Source organism: Theropithecus gelada, chromosome 6 (genome assembly GCF_003255815.1).
Source record: "Theropithecus gelada isolate Dixy chromosome 6, Tgel_1.0, whole genome shotgun sequence".
NCBI lineage: Eukaryota > Metazoa > Chordata > Mammalia > Primates > Cercopithecidae > Theropithecus > Theropithecus gelada.
The window spans coordinates 7,398,883-7,418,339 of NC_037673.1; the positions used below are offsets into that span (position 1 = coordinate 7,398,883).

Sequence of the window (19,457 nt, forward strand, 5' to 3'; positions counted from 1 at the left end):
AAATGAGAATGGAAGTTAATTTTCCAATAAATTCTCAAAATTGCCAACTAAACATGCTTTACTATTGCTCTGCTGTATCCAGAAAGCCTGTGTTGTATTCCTAAATAAATGTAGCATTATTGATTTTCACACGCAGCTGCTAACCCTACTAAGTTTCCCTTTATTAAATTTAAATCCCCTGAATATGTTACACATCCGAAGCAAAAGAAGAAATCAGATTACCAAGTTCCTGGTGTGGAGAGAATTGCTTCTGGGGACCTCAGTGAGGCACTTGAGGAGACAGGCAATCTCTGAGTAGAACCCCCACAGCAGGAGAGTAGTTATCAGGTTGAAGAAAAGGAGTTTTACCTTTAGATCACATTCACTGTATTAAAGCTCTTTTGTGCTTGCAGCTCGGTTTGTCTTTGCAATGACCTTGAAGCTAGGGAGACTGACTTGAGAAACCTCAGCGACTTGCCTTCACTTCCATCAGTAAAGCTAGCACCCTCCTTGGGAGCACGTGCCTGTCTCTCACTTCCTATTTTTTAAAAAAATGTTGTGGTTACATAATAGGTATACATATTTATGGGGTACATGAGATGTTTTCATACATCTTGCAATGTGAAATAATCGCATCATGGAGAATAAAATATCCATCCACTCAAGCATTTATCCTTTGTGTTTCAAATAATCCAATGACACTTTTTACTTATTTATTTATCTGAGGCAGAATTTTGCTTTGTCGCTCAGACTGGAGTGCAGTGGCACAATCTCGGCTCACTGCAACCTCTGCCTCCTGGGTTCAAGCCATTATCCTGCCTCAGCCTCTCTAGTAGCTAGGATTACAGGTGCCTGCCACCATGCCCGGCTACTTTTTTACATATATTTTTTTTTTAGTAGAGACAGGGTTTCATCATGTTGGCCAGGCTGGTCTCAAACTCCTGGCCTCACGTGATCCACCTACCTCAGCCTCCCAAAGTGTTGGGATCACAGGCATGAGCCACCACGCCCGGCCTTAGTTATTTTTAAATGTACAATTAAGTTATTGTTGACTGTAGTCGCCTTGTTGTGCTATGAAATAGTAGGTCTTACTCATTATTTTTTCCCACTTCCTAATTTTGATCAGAAGTTCTGGCACTTCTTGAACTGATCCCTGAACAGGCTGCACAATATTCTCAGAAGCATCTTCTGTGGAAAGATGAGTCTTACTGATGTAATAGCAGAAAAGCATAATACCTCAAAATCAATGAATATTCTATGATGTGCACTTAAAACTAACTCCCACTCTGAAAGTGGGAGTTTAGAAGCCTCCCAATTTCTCCGGCCTCATTGTCTGTCTTACATAACCCTGTGACTTGTGCCAGAGGTAAAACCAACCAACGTCAATGTTTTCCTTCTCTTTTCTGAGATCCAAGAACTTTTCCCCATCAAATAATTGACATCAGTTTTCTCATCCTTTGCCTTGCTTATTGATGCTGACACACACTTCCCAATATGAAAGTGAGATCCTTTAAAAAAAAAAATCTGTGCAGTGTGGTGCCTTGAGAATGAACATCACTTAATCCCAAAGCCAGAGGTGTCCCTGAAGGCGGGAGCTGGCTCACAGGATGGCCAGGCAGCTCCGCCTTTTCTGATTGAGTCCGTCTGTACCATTGAAGTCATAGCATTTGGTCCCATCCCTTTGGTGACTTGTCTCTGGGCACCACATTCCTGCCTTCTCTCTCCTGCTCTGGTCTTCTTTCTGGGACCCTTGCTTGACTGGGGCAGGTCAGTGTCCTTGCTGTCCACCAAGGCCCCTAGACCTGCTCCTCATTGGCCTTGAGTGCTCCAATGACACTGTGATGGTTAATGTTAGGTGTCAGCTTGATTGGATTGAAGGATGCCTAGATGGCTGATAAAGTATTGTTTCTGGGTGTGTGTGCAAGGGTGTTGCCAGAGGAGACTGACATTTGAGTTGGTGGACTCGGAGAGGAAGACCTACCCTCAGTGTGGTGGGCACCACCCAATCGGCTGCCAGCGCAGCCAGAACAAAGCAGGTGAAAGAAGGTGGGATAAGCTGGCTTGCTGGGTCTTCTGATTTCCATCTTTCTCCTGTGCTGGATGCTTCGTGCCCTTGAACATCAAACTCCAGGTTCTTTGTTTTTGGACTCTGGGACTTGTACAGCAGCATCTCCAGGGTTCTCAGTACAGAAGGCTGCACTGTTGATTTCCCTGGTTTTGAGGCTTTGGGACTTGGACTGAGCCTCTCCCAGCATCTCTCTTTCCCTGCTTTGCAGATGGCCTGTCATGGGGCTTCACCATGCAATCCAGTGAGCCAATTCTCGGTAATAAACTGCCTTCTATATATACATACATCCTATTGGTTCTATCCTTCTGGAAAACCCCGACTAATACATAGACCTCCCTCAAGCTTCTGGCTTTCACCCCTCGGTATGCCGGAGGACCAAGCAGCTCCTCTGCCTGTTTCACCCAGGAAAGGTGGAAGGTACCCATCCTGGGTGAAGGGGACGTGGCCTCTGTTGCCTGTTAGCCCCTTTTCTGTGATATACACATATGGGCTGAGGACTTTAACGCACTCTCCTGAATCATGCAGAAGAGAAGATCTGAACCAAATACCATGGTTTATAACAGTGCCTGGCATCTAGTACTCAACAAAAATCTGTTGAATGAATGAACAAAAGCAGGTCGTGCTCTCGAACAATGGGAAGAGCCTGACACCGGCTTCCTGAAATCTCTCGCCTCACCTGCTTCCCTGAAGACAGAGTGTATCTCCAGATCACTGAGGATGTGTGTCTTTTAGTATCCACTTCAGGTTCTGTTCATATCTTTATATTTCAAAGGAAAGTTCAGGGAGGGCATCTCTGTTTAAAGGCAGTGCCGGCCGTCTTCCTCTGTACTTTGTCCTGCATGTGGCTTCATCGTGGCTCCGGTGGCAGGGCCTTTTCAGAACGAACTTGACATTGCTCGTGGATGGGCCAACAAGATGTTACAAACCAATGGAGTTGGCAGAGGAAAAAGGAGAGGGATGCGCTAGAAAAACTTCGTATTGATAAATAATTAAGAAAATGGTATTTAAGACATTCTTACACATTCAAGAGTGTGAAGAGTAGACTTTTCAGGAGGAAAGAAAGACCACTCAGAGAGAGTGTGCCATTGAAAATCCATTGGGAAGGAGGCCAGGAGTGTCCTGGTATTTAACGTGACCTGCTGGGGCGTGATTCAGATAAGTCACCTCCTGCTGAAGGTAGCTCAGGAGGTTCTCAGATGTTTTCTGTTCTTTGGTGTTCATAGCAGTCCTCAGTACTGTCTGTGAATGGATCGATAATGGTTGTGGTTCCTATCTGTGACACTGTGTCCCAAAGCCCTTAGCCAGAGCTGTTGAGACACCAGCTGCTCTTCAAGGTGATAGTGATATTAATAACAACGGATGTTGCTGGAAGCTGTTTTTGTCTCGAAGACACTTATCCTTCCCATGACAAAGGCTTTTGCTACTGAGTCTGCAAGAAGTTGTCGGATTTTTCCTGAGTCTTTTTTTCTTGCTGAACTGAAAAGTCTCAAGGGATCGGTGTTATTTCGCTTGGACCAAGCCATTATGTTCACTCACCTGGTGGCTAGAAATGTACCTTTAATTCTAGAGACACATGGGACATGGAGAGCTTGAACAGAGCGGCTAACTCACAAGCATCCCCAAAGACCAATTAGTTCTGTGCTGCAACTTTAGCCCAGTAAAATAAATACTTTCTGGAAAGCACATAAATACGGAGTTTAAGCAGCAGTGATAGACAGCGCTTAGCCTTATCCAGAAGCTGTAGATGGTAACTGGCTGAAATGTCTGCAAAAGTTTCCCTTCCCAGCCTTCCTATGAGGAAGAGCACTGGAGATGCTGGGACTTGCACCTGTCATTGAGATGCATGAACGAAGCACCTTCCTTGTGACATTTTTCTGCTTTCCCTGATTTTCCAGTGTCTCGGAAATCCCTATGGCTGGAATTTGGGATATTGCGATTATTTTGACAATGTCCTAATGAGGGATTGATTGATGATGAACTGAAAGAAAGTCTTGAGGAAGAACAAGAAAACCCACCCCTCACGGGAGAGGTCGGGAAGAGCTGCAGGTCTCTCTCTGGGGCAGATGGTCTGTGGATATTCCCAAGCACCTGACATTGTTTTCATGTCTTTTCTTTAAATGAAGGCTATATTACAAATTTGCATTCCAAGCCATAATATAGTCAAGTTAATATTGAAAAGATTTTCGATTCCTTTCAGATTTACCATCTCAGCTTTCCCCCACTCTGCCTGTTTCCTGCACCCTGTGCCATTTCAGAAAGCGAGGAGCACAGCATGCTTTTCTGTGCCTGATACCCACTCTTGGGGCAGCAGGGAGGGAAGCCATCCCAGCCGCATCACTTTAACAACAAAGCAAGTTGTCCTAGGGCTATGCAGGGTCTAACAAGCTTCTTTTCCTTCTATAAAGAGCAACCATTAGTGAACTACTTCTCTATCTGACCTAAAACAGAAAATGTCCTGTGGTTTGGACTCATCTGCAGGAAGAAACTCAATATTTAGGCTCTTTTGTTTTGTTCTGTTTGATTTTAGAATTGGGGGAGGGATTCACAGGGCCTGTGGCATAGACTCCATAGACTGTGCGATGCTTCTCATCATCAGTTCTTCCATGTGATGCTAAAGCCATGGCCAGCCCGACCACATCAGATCGCGCTGAGGCAGCAGTGGCTTCCGACTTAAAATCACTCTTCTCCACAAAAGGAAACCACAGCTGCATTAATCAGGACACATGATTGTCTCCACAGCAAAGGGCCAGCACTCCCAGTCCAACCCCCCTAACACACACTTCTGTCATCTCTTCTGACCTGCCACTGCCTCCGGAGTTCTTTTCGAAGCAGGAGCCTATTCCTTACTCTGTGGTTCTGCTGCAGCACCGCCATGTCTGGCTTGGCATTTATGACCACTCTGAAAAAGCGGGAGCCTTTGAGCCATCTGTCCCTGGAGGATGTTGGGCCATCTTCACTGCAAGTTCATGTGGCATTCTGGTGCATCTGTGTCCAATCCAGGGAGGAGAGAATGCCCAGAAACCCCTTAGGGAAGACGAGCCATTTCCAAGCCAACACAGTTGTTTGTCCACTCACTTACTCATTCTCACAACACACTTGCATGGAATGCCCTTGATACAGAGCATGGGAACCCTGGCTGAGCCGTTGACCTCACACTTTACCAGCCTGCCACGGGCCAGGAGGAAGGTACTGCCTCAGTGACTCAAGTTGGGGAGAAGAGTCCAAAGAGGAAACCCACAGGATCTGCAACGAACACAGCAGGAGAGGGCACCATGAAAGTAGACCGAGGGCGTCTTAGCAATTCCCTGCTGCTTCTCAAGCCAGAGTTGGTTGAAGATTTTCTGACAAGGCTTGGGACTGACTTATTTTGGCTTATGCATCTTAACCTCAGATTAGTTTTCTGGGGTGTTTTGCCTTGTTTTACGCGGGACAATGTTGTCTTCTGGCTCTGTGATTGAGGTCCCAGTCCCTTGCTGAGTGAGGCTCAGTGAGCAGACTTGTCCTTGTGGCATTATCATTTCGGACAAGACATTTGCTTTCAGCATCATTTGACATTGATGATTCCTGAGGATTTGGGGGTCATTTGTGAACAAAGCCAGGTATTTTCTAACGTAATGGTGTAACTAGAAGCATGAAAAAAAGATAAAAGATAGATTAGCTGAAGACCATGAGGATATTGTATGGGTGAAGGGGAAGGAAGTCATTGTCTCCTTGTTAGTCTGGTCTTTATGAGTCGTGGCCCTCAGTGATCAGTGAACTGATTTTTTTATTTATCCCAATTAGTGACCTGAGAATATATGACTTTACCTCAGCTAGCCACTATTGACAACACAACAGAAATTAGGCTCCTTCGGGTACTTTTATTCTTAAAAATATTCACCCACAGAAATGTAAAGTTTTTGAAGGTAAGATAATGTTTGTGTCTGTGTGCCTGCACTGCTTTCCCTCCCGAGAATCATGAAAATGTCCTTTTTTACTCCATCTGAAGTGTTTGCCTTCAAGTTAGAGGCTGGTTCACTGAGCAATTCCTCCATCTCCCTCACCCAGTATGTTGGGGTGTGGTGTTCTTTTGTACTCCTGAAACTTGACAAGCAAAGTGATTACTCCATTAACAACCTCAGGCGGAGGGCCAACTGCAGATGCCTGTGCGGCATGTGAGCATCTGAGTCCCCAGTGTCTGGTTTTTAGATATGGAAGGAAGTATGTTCTATCACATTGTGGCTACCATTGTCGTTGTGTTGGAAATCATAGAGTTACAAACTTTCTCAGTTATATTAGCTGTATCTTCCCTATTTCATAACTCAGTGATGGCACCACCCTAACACATGAGAGTCCAAAGTAGATTTCATCCTTAAAACATAAAGGAGAGAGAAAGAAACAGAGAGGGAGGGGAGAGAGAGAGAGCGAGTTGGGGGAAGAGAGAGAAAGAGAGAGAGCTCGTACCCAACTAGCTGTGCAGCTCATATTTCTCTAAACAGGTGACCTGATTGGTGGGCTGAATTGTGTCCCTCAAAAGAAGGTATAAAGCTTCAATCCCCAGTGTCTCAGAATGTGACCTTATTTGGAAATAGAATCGTTGCAAGTGGAATTAGTTAAGATGAGGTCATGCTGAAGGAGGGGGACCGATAATCCAGTATAAGTGATGCCCTCCTAAGCAGATGGCCAGGTGAAGAGACAGACATGCAGGAATGCACGTGATGATGAAGGCAGGAATTGGAGTCACGTGGTGGCAAGCTAAGAAAAGCCAGTGATGGCCAGCAAACCACCTGAAGTGAGACCAAGGCAAGGAAGGATTCCCTAAGGGTTTCAGAAGGACAAGGCCCTGAGAACATCCTACTGTCAGATGTCTAGCCCCCAGAACTCTGAGATGATACATTTCTGTTATTTTTAAGTCACCTAGTTTATGCTACCTCATTATAGCGACTCTAGGAAATTAATTCAGAGATCAACACAGCTGACTACTCTGCCAGAAAGATGTCCTGAGATTTTACTGTACCTCTTTCTGTCTCCCACCATGCTCCATGCCCCTCCTTCTTCCCACCTTTCCCACGGACACACAAAGAGTGAGGAGATCTAGGAACCGATCTACAGTGGAGAAATAAGTCACTGAAACCATGGGGACCCTAACAGCATCCATCCACAAGTGGCCCACACAAGAGAGAAGGTCTTCAGTAGGAGTTGGCAGTTCTCTTTTGCTAACGGAATGAAAGAAGTCTTGAGAAATCCAAGTGAAATCCAGAAAAGCCAGATGGAGTTCCTAGTAGTTGTCAGAGAACTTCAGAAGAGAAAGAGGCAGCTGTGTACTGGTACACCAGTCGGTTCTGTGAGCTGCTGGTGCCTCGTGATTCCTGAGATCCATTTAGGTCTGCACTTTCCAATCCACTCCCCAGTCCTGCAGGGAGAGGCTCTGCTGGTCTAGCTTCCTCCAAGCTCCCCCTCCACCCACCGCTATTCCTCAGGGAGACTCAAGATCTGGGAGATGGGTGGAGCAGGGTATTTCTGTCCCATAAACCAAGATTCAAATGCATTAATGTAAGGACTCCCCAGACAGGATTTCTTCCAATAGGTTGCTTGTGTGAATTTTCTGTCTGATCAACTGAAAACCCAGCCAGGTCTTGAATTGCCTAAGAGGGTCCTACCTACGTCTCTCTGTCCGTGAGAGGGGCCTGAGCTGGCTCTGTATGTTTGGGGCATCTGGTCCTTTAGTTAGAAATGCAAAGGGGACTTCATTCTGATTTGTTGCACTAATGAAGCTCTTATAAACCCTGGCCTGAGATTTACTCTTAGTTTAGGAATTATGGGGGTGGTGGGTGGAAGAAGGGGATGTCATAGATGCTTTCTCTGGCCCCTTGGAATTGTAAAGTAATGTGATGTTCACAAAGCAGCGTGCAAATTAAAAACTCAGCCTGCACTAGCTTCTTAGGATGTTAGCTGTGTGGTGCCACTTTCACTATTCAATATAGCACGAGCACGGTCAATATAGAGTAAAAAGAGTTTAAAATTCATGAAAGTCAGAGTCAGAATTGGTTTTAAACATCTGCACCCATCGGTCACTTCAGCTGTGCTGTTGGACACCGCAGTCATAGGCTCAGAAAGCAGCAACTTCATTTTATAAAATCAATGCCAGTGAAACAGGAAGGCGGCACTGCTCCCCAGCCTCATTCTCAGAAATGATGACCTCCTTCAGTTTCACGAGCTCCGATTCCTCCATCCACCGCAGGTTTGGTGGAGAGGAAAGAACTCCTAATACAAGCACAACCTTATTGGAGAGTTCTCTGTGGCTCTAAGCCCCTAAGCCACGGGGACCAGGCAATTCTGTGTCTTCATTCCTGCAAGAGTCCACCTTTTCTTTGCACTTGAGTCTTTCATTCTGTTAAGAATATTCTCCAGTCTGTGTGTCCTTATCTTTTTCTCTAGTTTCTTAGCCCCACCCCACTCCCCTTCCTTATCATTCTGTAATTAATGTTAAAAATCACAAGTACCGTTTGGAAAGAGTTTCCTATGTGTCAGGCTCTGTGCCAGGTATATAGATATTTAATGTACTGGCTAAAACAGCCTGCAGGGTAGGGGTTGGTACCCACCTTTGACTGATGGGGAAAGTGACGTTTGAATGGGGTTTATGCGAGGCCCCATAGCTCAGGATTCAAACCCAGGCTCTCTTGCTTTAAAGTCCATCTGGGCTTTTTAATACTACACCAAAGCCTCTTGTTATCTCACGTGTCCTTGAATCCCCCCCAGAGAAGCTGGAAAAATAAAAAAGCCAGGACAACACACAAACAGAAAGGGATGACCTGCTGTCTGTAGTTGATCAGATACCATCTATGCTGATTATGTGACGTGGTGTCCATGCATAATCCACTTTTATTTTTCAGATCTTAGTTACAGTCCTATATGGGAAATGTTCGCATGTCAGCATTTGAAGGATGTGTGGGTGCTCACTGCCTGGACTGTGATAGTGAGGACTGGGGGAGCCTACCCAGTGCAATGACATCTTGGCAGGGGTAAATGACTGATGTCATTTATTATCAATTTGAACCTGAGGTCACTCGGGCAGTGTACCCGGAATTTTCATCTCTGTTATGCCTTTGTGATACAAAATCATATGAAAGGGTGAATAAGATTGGATGACTGCTTGAAAGGTATATGAAACTGTGTAATTCAGAGGTGAGAGTAGCTTGCAGAAATTAAGTTCCCTACTTCATGTTTATACCTCACGTGATTATTCATTTCAAGCGTACAGTCTCTTTCCGAGAGTAATAATGAAAACATTGAAGAAACCATAGATCCAATTACCCATATTGATCCCAGAAGTATAAAGAAAATGTTCATATTCTTATGTCTTCTTTTTATATTTGGTGTAGCTTGATATAAAGTAGGAAATCTGTATCATTTTACTGTGCCCTCAAAGTAGGGATTTTTGTTTTGTTTTAATGCAAGCTGGGTTTGGAAGGAGATTTGAAACATGTGTTTGGCTGGTATATGATGTAGACAGGCACTAGAGAATCTGACATTTGTTGATATTCAAATTCTAAGTCCTGTGTGCATGTTGTTTCGTTGTGTTGTTATCTGTCTGTCTATTTTTTAATAGACCAGGCATTTGGAAAGACCTGAAGACCATGGGCTCTGTGTCTCTCTCTATATTCTTCATCACACTGCTTGTTCTGGGTAGACAGGTAAGAAGTCTGTACATATATATATATATACCTTCTCTAAAGTGCTGTATTAATAGTGCTGTGCTGTGCATTGTAGTTAACCTTATTGGAAACAAATGTCTAAGAATCAGAATCCTGTTATCACTGAAGACAAACCTAGTTAGTACAAGGTGTGGATGCTTATAGACAAAAGGGGAAATAGCTTTCTTTTTTTCCACAAAAGGCGAATTTTATGAATGGGTGAAATTTTAATCAGTTAATTTCCTGTTAAATTTCAAAATAAATGTTGTAGGTTTTATAAGGCTACAAAAGTGTTCCTTCAATAACTGACACTATTTGAAAAAAAAAAACATATCCCCTTGACTGGGGCTTTCATTTGCGTTTCAGAATATGTGGCACGCTTCTTTGAACCGGGTCTGAATACCTTTGCTGCCATTTGCAGTCATTCCTAGAAATATGATTCCCTGTTAAAAGCTTTATTTTGCATTGTGAATGAAACTGTTCTTCCTTCTTTGGTCCCCCAACCCTTCTGGTCTCCTAGTAGAGGCTGTGGGTGCAGGATTTTTAAAGACAATTATTCTTCCTCTGCTTCCAACAAAGACAGTTGCCCAAAGACCACAAGACTCATCTGAAGCCAGGCACCTCTGCCTCGTCCAAAGTCTGTTTTAAGTTCTGCAAAGGGTGGCATGAAACAAACAAACAGCAGTGATTTATGTATTTGGAAAGAACCCATGAAGAAGCAATGCCAATTAAATTAAATCTGTCTGGTGTCTAAGAGGTACACTATATACTTATGAGTTTGGTCTGACTTCCAGTTGACTTCCAGTTCTCCCCACCAGAAAGCTGTTAGGAATTGCATAGTCAGTTGGACCGAGTCTGGATCTGGCTGTCAGGCCAGCAGTCTGGGACAACTGTCCTCCTCTAGCTTCCCAAGCAATGTGAGCTGCCTCCTCTCTAGGAGCCCATGATGCAGCCCTCATCCATCTCCCTAGCACCGAGCTGTCCTGTCCTGATGCAAAGCTGTTTGAGGTCCCTTCTTCCCACCCCACCACCTTGTGTTTTCTCTGTTCTGCATTCTTTGGCTTGCAGTTTTGACAACCTGTACCATGTGCAGTTCTTTTTCCCTGGTTTCTCCTGTGACCCATTTTTCTTTTCTCGTGACTGGCCATCTTTCTGCTCTCGCTCATATGGCAGGCATGCTCTCCCTTGAGTACCCTATAATTTAAACGTGAGAGAATTGCACTTCCTTGCATAGGGGTATCACCTAGACGATCATTTCTCAGGAAACAATGCAGCCATCCCCTCTGTGGGGTCACCTGTTTCTCCATTTCATGCTGGGGATGCTTTTTCCTGCTAGAATCATCACTCAGATTCCTTCACAGCAGCAAATTTTAAGAACCTAGTATCCAATTAAATTCTCCCAACTTTGTTACTGGTCATTGAGATGATCCACATTCAGTACCACTACATAATTATGGTTTCCAATGGCTGACAGTTGATCCCTTACCCTCTAATTAAGCTAAATCATCGAAAGTGTTCAGTGTTATGATTGAGCACTAATTTTACACAATTGGCTTGATACCAGTCTTATAGGGAGTCATTCCATTTTTGTCTTTAATGTAGCAAAAAGTAATATTTACACCTAGAGGCCTAGAAAAATTATTACTTCCTCTAAAGGATTTATCATTCTTCATAACCATTCTTTAACACCAGCTAGAAATCACCGAATCTATATAAGACACTGTGGGAAATACCAAGGTGAGCCAGTAGGCTGACCTGCAATCCAAAATCATTGACTGAATGATTTACTAAGGCCCCAGGTCTTCTGGGTAAGAACTTTGAAGTCTGTGACACAGTGCTTTAGTACTCCCCCAAAAGGAGGGGAGGTATATCACAAAACACCCTATACTGGAAATAAGATTTTTCAAGTGCTATAAGTAAAGCATTTGTGGCCTCAGTTGTTATATTTCCTGATTGGTTTATTAAATGATAGTACATGCATTTTGCAACCTATTTTGATTGTTATTCATCCTGCTCCATGACCATCTTTTTTGAAATGATGGAGATATGTTTGGTTTCCGAGCAAATCAGTATACTAAATATTGCTTTAGGTATCTAAGTAGCCTTGATAAAAACATAACACGTCTCTTGTGCAACAGGTACAGTGCTACTTGCTGTACTAAAGTCTAGTTTATGATAGATGTGTTAGCCAACTCAGGGGTCTCTTTCGAAAAAGAAAGAAGCTTGGTGTCTCACCAGAGCTTAAACAGCAGCACATTGAGGTGGGATCCATGTATCCTATAAAACCAGGGGACAGACTACATGACCTCAAAATGAAGCTACTGTTTTGTAGGAGAGCTTAGAACCTAAGAATGTACAGGGTCACCAATTGTCCTGTACTCCAGCCCAGTGACTAGTTCTTCTGTCCATGTAGAAAGATGTGAAGCCCTCCAGTTCCTCAAGTTGTTTTCAGAACCAGAAAAAGCCCAGAACTGCCCTCGAGGCTGTGCTAGATGTGAGCCCCAGCAGGGAGGGTCATGGGGTCCCAGGCGTGTCCTGGAGGATTCACCCGGGCTCTTCCTGCTGTCTCATTCATTGTTGATAAAGCCAATGAAAAGCAAATTCTGTGTCTCTTCATGGGATCTGGGCCCCTGAAAACCTGTAGAGTAGCCCCAGGCAGAATCCGAGAGGTGGGTGGCAATCCGAGGAATGGGAGGCTATCAGAGCTGAGGAAGCCTGTGTGTCTCTCCCTGTTCCTCTCCTGCACACAGAATCCTCTGTGTCCTCTGCAGCACTGCCTTCCCCGAGTCACCCAGGCAGGGGCTTCATCCTGGCCTCTGCTAGACGCCTGCGCGTGGCCTCCCGCCATGTCTCTTAGTCAAATCCCCGCCTCCTTTCTCTTGTAAGGACACCGGTCTTCAGGTTTAGGGCCGACCCTAGGTCCAGGATGAGATTATCTTGAGATCTTTAACTGAATCATATCCACAAAGACATTATTTCCAAATCAGGTCACATTTACAAATAACAAGGGTTAGGACTTGAAACTATCTTTTGGAGGATTATTATTCAGTGTATTCCATTTGATCGGGGATTTTTAAAGTATTTTTTGAGGGGGCCCTTCATACAAGTTGCTAATGTGCCAGCTACTTACACAGAAGGCAGAGGATTCGAAACAGATTGCATTGTTTGGGAAGGTGAAAGATGATTGATAGATGGATAGACAAATCGAAAGGTAGGTAGGTAGGTAGGTAGGTAGGTAGGTAGATAGATAGATAGATAGATAGATAGATAGATAGATAGATAGATAGACAGACAGACAGATAGATTTGGCAAAATGTCATTTCAGTTCAGTGCAGCTGATTCCAAAATACTGTGATTATTTTTTAGTAGGAGACTTACAAAATGCTTACCTGTTATGCAATAACAATGGGTCTGAAAACCTGAGCAACATCCTAGCATGGCGTACGGAAACCTGTCATGCTCACTTGGGTTGGACTTGCTGCCTTAACTGCTCCCTTGGAGGAGGTTTCATCTCATGCTTCACTTTTGTCTAATTTTAAGTGCGTACCTGTGTCTTTTCCATGCCCCCACCACTGGTTGCATCTATCATTTTAGTTTGAAGCCAGACATACCACTGATTTATTTATTTTTTAAATCCATTCTTCAAGTAGGAAGACTTTTCTAGTCACTGTACAGCATAATTTCTATCAGTCCATGGTGTGGAAAATATGGCATGAATGTGAAACTTTAAATATAAACAAACTTTTATTTTGGGGGTTTTGTTTTTGTTTTTTGAGACAGAGTCTAGTTCTGTTTCCCAGACTGGAGTGCAGTGGCTCAATCTCAGCTCACTGCAATCTCCACCTCCTGGGTTCAAGTGATTCTCCTGTCTCAGCCTCCCAAGTAACTGGGATTACAGGCATGCACAACCAGGCCTGGCTAATTTTTGTATTTTTAGTAGAGACCGGATTTTGCCAGGCTGGTCTCAAACTCCTGACCTCAAGTGACCCACCCACCTTGGCCTCCCAAAGTGCTGGGATTACAGGCATGAGCCACCATCCTGGCTAAATATAAACAAACTTTTAAAATATATTTTTTGCAGTTTTTGAAAATGCCTTACTACATGAGATAAACGTAAGCACCACACCAGAGGAGGAGGAGTTTTCCTAATGTATGACAGATAATTTGAATCAAACCTAACTAATGAATAATCATTTTTCTTTCAAATTTCAAAATGTGGATTTTAAACTTTTTAAATTCTCATTTGTGCATGAGAGGCCATCTGTGTGCATGTGTGTGTGTGTTTTGTTTTACTTTGTACTTGTCATTGGTAGAATTAATCAACTCAACAAAGCAAACCAAAAACTTGCAGTTAGCTCTTCTTTGCATTTATTTGTCAATAGGTGACTATCTGTGTGAAATACACACTCTCCACTAAGCCTTTCTATTACAGGTGGATCCATTCAAGTCTATTTCATTATATTAAATTATTTACATCATAGGAGGCACAAAATGTTGCCAAGACCCAAAAGACCCTTGGTCAGTAATTGGGCCTCTCCATTCCTACAATGTTAATAATAACTACTTTTAAAATATGTTATATTTTAATACATTATAAAGCATGAACACAGGTTTTTACTAGCAGGCACTATCTTAATTAATATCAAAATGAACTTTTCTCTAAATGTAATGAATGGCATTCTGTCAGAACAACACAATCCCAAGTGGAAAAAAATCCATATTTTGCAATGATTACATAGTTATACAATTTGTGTTAGGGAAAAACTAATTTACAAATGCTAAAGGCAAACTGCCATAAACGAACAATACAGTTTTTATTCAAATCATCAAAAAATGCACTCTCTCTACTGAGGTATTCTTCATTTTTCATTTATTCATCATTTATATTCTACAATGCCTCTTTTCAAAAAATAATTTGAGCCATCTTTTAGTAGCATAACGTTGCAGGAAGCTTTAATGGCACTTTGAATTGAAGCCTCCATATAGCTGATTTCCCTGTTTCTGAGGCCGGTTCTTGATTTTTGCAAATCCGTGTCCGAGGTTGACTAAAGGACATTTCAGGGACACAGAGGGCTTTGTAGGGAGGGTGGTAGTTCTGTTTGGGGGTTCTTTTTTCGGTTTCATTTTGTTCTTTTTGTTTTCTCTTTAAAACCTCCACTCTCTGGCAGGACAAGATGCCTATTGGTTCTTTACCTCTGTGTCCTCTTGTAACAGAATGAATATTACTGTAGGTTAGACTTCTTATGGAAGAACAAGTTCAAAAAAGAGCGGGAGGAGATAGAGACCATGGAGAACCTGAACCGTGTACTGCTGGAGAACGTGCTTCCCGCGCACGTCGCTGAGCACTTCCTGGCCAGGAGCCTGAAGAATGAGGTCAGACCAGGCGGGGCTGGGGGATGGGGGATGGGGCTGGGTGACGTGATGACCTGGGTGAGGGCTGAAAGCTTCTTCAGTGACATAAAGGCTGCAGCGCTTCGCACATCCGAGCGTTCAAAATGGCCAAGATTGGCTTGAATTGTTCAGTTTTCAAGAAGATATTGATTGGTGGTAGAGATATCAGTTGAGAATAGTGGGTTAGAATGACCTCTAAAAGTCTGAGTTTGGAGGTGGATTCATTATTCGAGAAGATTTTTTTCCCCAATCATGTAAAGTTCTGAATGTCCATTATGAGGCACTAGGGACCCAAATATGCCTCCAAAGTAGCTACTGCTCTCTCCCCAGTGTGGGAGGAGGCCTGCCTTACCAGCACGCAATGGAGGCTCAAACCAAGAGGCAACGTTAAACCATACCTCCCACATGCCCACTGTTTCCCCGCACTCAGCTTCCCTGAGAGCCTTCCAAGGCTCTTAGAATTTCAAAGATATCAGATACACAGTGAGTGTGACAGCGTTTAGCAGTTACCTACACAAGAGCAGACCAAAGACTTGAGTCCATCCATTCGAATGGATGGAAATAGGAATTTCATGGAGGGTTTATCCGAATGGATTGGCTAGAGTTGAAAAGACTACAAAGTCAGTTAAATGTTGAAATGGCTTTTGAAGAGAGATGTTGTGAGATGTCTTTAATATTGCTGAAGTGCAAGAGAAAGCAGATGTGTCTACATTTGGACTTAACGTAAGAAACATGTATCTGAACATCTTCAATACGCAAAGCCCTGTGCTTGGTTCTGTGGCGTTTCCCAGATGTCTGAGATGTGTAAACCAAGAAGTGTCTGAGACGGGTCTCCATCAAGTTAGAGGTTTATTTTCCAAGGATGAGGATGGTACCCAGGAAAAAGAAACACAAGTTACACAAGGATTCGTGGCCTGTGCTTTTCCCAAAGAGAGTTTTGAGGACTTCAATACTGAAAGGAGAAAGAGTGCACAGTAGGGGAAGGAGGAAAAGGAATAAAAAGAGAAGTGGGGTAGACGGGAGGTGGTTACATTCTTGTGAGACTTGATTAGTGCTCCTTGAAACCGCATTTTACATGTGAAAAGAGAGGAGTCAGGAAAAGCCCATTATGCCTTCCTCTGCTTGGGCCGAGGGATGATTTCTGGTCTTGTCTTTGTCCAGTGCCTGTGAAGATCCGCTATTAATTTGCATTGCCAGGATAAGAGTCAACAGAACTCTGATTTCTGGTTAGTTTTTTGGGGGGAGTGTCTATTCTTTCAGGGCCCACAAGGAATTTTTTCCTGAGCAGTTGTGAGGGAGGCCACCTAGGGTGCTCCGTGGCCCTTCTACGTTGCCGCCATCCACGTGGGAACAAAAAGCAGGCAGTTTCTTGCATGGCTCAGTTCCCAAGCTTAATTTTTAGTGAGTTTGGGGTTCTGAGATTTTTTTTTCAGAGGTGTAACCCCTGTTCTTAGGACATTTTCACTGAGGCTTGGGGGTGTGTATGTGAAAGAGGCGGGGGTCACCTGTAGATGGACGCACTCCTTAACGGATAAGCTCAACCCGGATGATACGAGAACACAAAGGAACCTGCAGTGAGGAGCCTTGGAACAGTATTTCTCTGTAGCAGATTTGAAGTTGGCGTTAAGAATAAGGCGCCAGGTGGCAGATGAGCTGCTAGACATCACCACTCTCATCTTCCTGGAAACGTTCAGGGCACAGTGGGCCTTCCAGGGCTACACAGCAAGTCTCATGGCCTGCGGGCTTTCCTGTTTCTTCTCCTGGTGTTGACTACATTTGGTGGGTTCTTCAGCACCCGATTTTCCTATTGATCACAGGTAATAAAATCACAGTGTCTATTAAGGGGCCCTCTGTTCCCATGAACAAGAGTCTCCATCCCATTTTTAAATTCAACAAGGTCCCCATGTTTCCCCTGCCCTGTAGCCAGGCTGGTGGTGGCCCAGGACACAGAGATGAGTGGGATTAGAGGTGGCCTCATCCTCCCTGGGTGCCTCCTGGGAATAGGATCCTGTTATCTCCAAGGACACTGGGGTGTAAATATGGTAATCCAGAAAGGCTGCCACCATGAGGAAGTGGCTTCTGAATCTGGAAAGAAAGTGCTAGACACTAGCTGAGAGAAGGGGGCCAGGGGGAGAGAGGAACAGGGAGAGAATATTTCAGGCTCCAAGGGGCTACTTTTCCATAGGCACCAGGAAAGTGCCTAATTCAAGACCTCAGAAGAGCCCACTGCTGCAGGCAGGAAGAGAGCAAAGGGAGATGAATTAGGGAGCTGAGGCCAGGCGTGGTGGCTCACGCCTGTAATCCCATACTTTGGGAGACCAAGGTGGGTGGATCACCTGAGGTCTGGAGTTCAAGACCAGCCTGGCCAACATGGAGAAACCCCGTCTCTACTAAAAATTAAAATTAAATAAATAAATAAATAAATAAATTTTAAAAATTAGCTGGCCGTGGTGGCGGGTACCTGTAATCCCAGCTACTCTGGAGGCTGAGGCAGGAGAATTGCTTGAACCTGGAGGCAAAGGTTGCAGCAAGCCGAGTTCACACCATTGCACTCCAGCCTCAGCAACAAGAGGGAAACTCCGTCTCAAAATAAATAAATAAATATAAAAATTTTAAAAAGAATTTGGGAGTTGATAGGAGGGTCCCTTCCTGAACATGGGCTCAGAGGAAAGCTCTGGAGCTCGAGAAGCTCTGAGGTCAGTGGGGAGCACAGAAGGTACCCTGGCCCCAGGGTTCAGCCTCACAGCCCTGCAGAGCCCTCTCTCATGGTCCTGACAGCCTTCCTGGGCCAGACCTCCAGAAGTAGCAGGTTCTCTCTGCTCTTTCTTGTTTGCTTGGCTTATTCTAAGCAAGCATCAGAATACAGTTACCTGCCTTGGAAATAATAAGGAAAGGCAAGATGGGGAAGGAGAATAAAACCTAGGGCTACACAGTGCGGCCTCAAATCTTACTTCCAACATTGTCTGTTCCTGTGAACGTGAGCTGGTTACTTCCCTGTCTGAACCTCGCCGTCCTCATCCATAAAAGAGGAAGCATGGTGCCTTGCCTTCTAGTTGCAGAAGGGAGGCTGAGGGACATCTGCATGGTGCCTTCGCACTGCAGTCCCCCAGGTGAGGCGGGCATTTCACAGAGGCGTGCACGGGGCCCACATCCACACAGGTGGGATGCATGTGAGAGAGAAGACAGCAGCAAAGTGCGGGTGTCGGCAGCTCACAGTGACTCCTCCACTTCCCCTGTGGCCCTGCTGTGTACCAGGGACCTTCACGCCACTGCACAGCCCTCTGGTGCTCCTGAGGGTGACGTGACATTTTCCTCCAAGTCTCCTACGCAGTGCTGCTGTTGGGTTAAAGACACACAGCATCAGCTAGGCACGGTGGCTCATGCCTGTAATCTCAGCACTTTGGGAGGCCAAGGTGGGCGGATCATGAGGTCAGGAGTTCGAGACTAGCCAACATAGTGAAACCCCATATCTAGTAAAAATACAAAAACAAATTAGCCGGGTATGGTGGTAGGTGCCTGTAATCCCAGCTAGTAGGGAGGCTGAGGCAGGAGAATCACGTGAACCCAGGAGGCAGACATTGCAGTGAGCTAAGATCGTGCCTTTGCACTCCAGCCCGGGCAACAGTACGAGACTCCATCTGAACAGCAACAACAACAAAAAAGACACACAGTGTCTCCTGTAGCATTCACCACCCTGCGAGCTCCATGGCGTAAGGCTGAGTAGTGGGGCAGGCAGCACGGCCTAATAGCAGCCCGGAGTGGGGACTCAGCATCTGGGGTGAGCCCTGGTTTTGGCACTGCCTCACTGCAAGGGCAGCTTGGAAAGTTTTCAGGAACAAAGCAGGAATGGGAACATTTAGATGAAGCCAGCTCTGGGCTTTGTTTCTGTATTTGTCAAAAAAAGGAGGTGAACTCCTTGGGGGTGTCATCACAGCCACTGTAGCCCTGTGTGTACACAGGGACCTGTCTTTAAGCGTTGAAATAAATGCCCCTGCACATGATCAGTGCCTGTTCACCAAGCTCCCAGTTGCAGCTCCTGAAGATAGTTCCTTCCTTCATTCAGGAAACACAGGGTCCTCAAATCTACACCTGACTGAGGGCAGCATACAGCCCTGTGGGAAAATGAAAGAGCTCGGTCTCAGAGCTCTTCAGACTCGGACCAGCACGGATGGCTCCGCGTTCCATAACAGGCACGCCAAGGGTGTTTGGATTATGATCAAGGCCAGTGATTCCTGCGTGGCAGGCTTGCACTTTCGCTGCTGACCTGACATGGTTCTCTGGAAGGGAGAAGAGTGGACACTGAACCTTAAATCAGGGCATCATCATTCCCACTATGGTGCTGGGAA

The 19,457-nt window shown here is 44.8% G+C and overlaps 1 protein-coding gene across 1 annotated transcript in view; it reads left to right on the forward strand.

Moving 5' to 3' along the window:
- ADCY2 (adenylate cyclase 2) overlaps positions 1 to 19,457 on the forward strand; it is a 423,318-nt gene that overhangs the window by 371,636 nt on the left and 32,225 nt on the right. The window contains exons 19-20 of the mRNA XM_025387564.1: positions 9,636 to 9,720; positions 14,935 to 15,093. Coding sequence (XP_025243349.1) covers positions 9,636 to 9,720; positions 14,935 to 15,093 — 244 coding nt within the window. The remainder of the gene's footprint in view (positions 1 to 9,635; positions 9,721 to 14,934; positions 15,094 to 19,457) is intronic.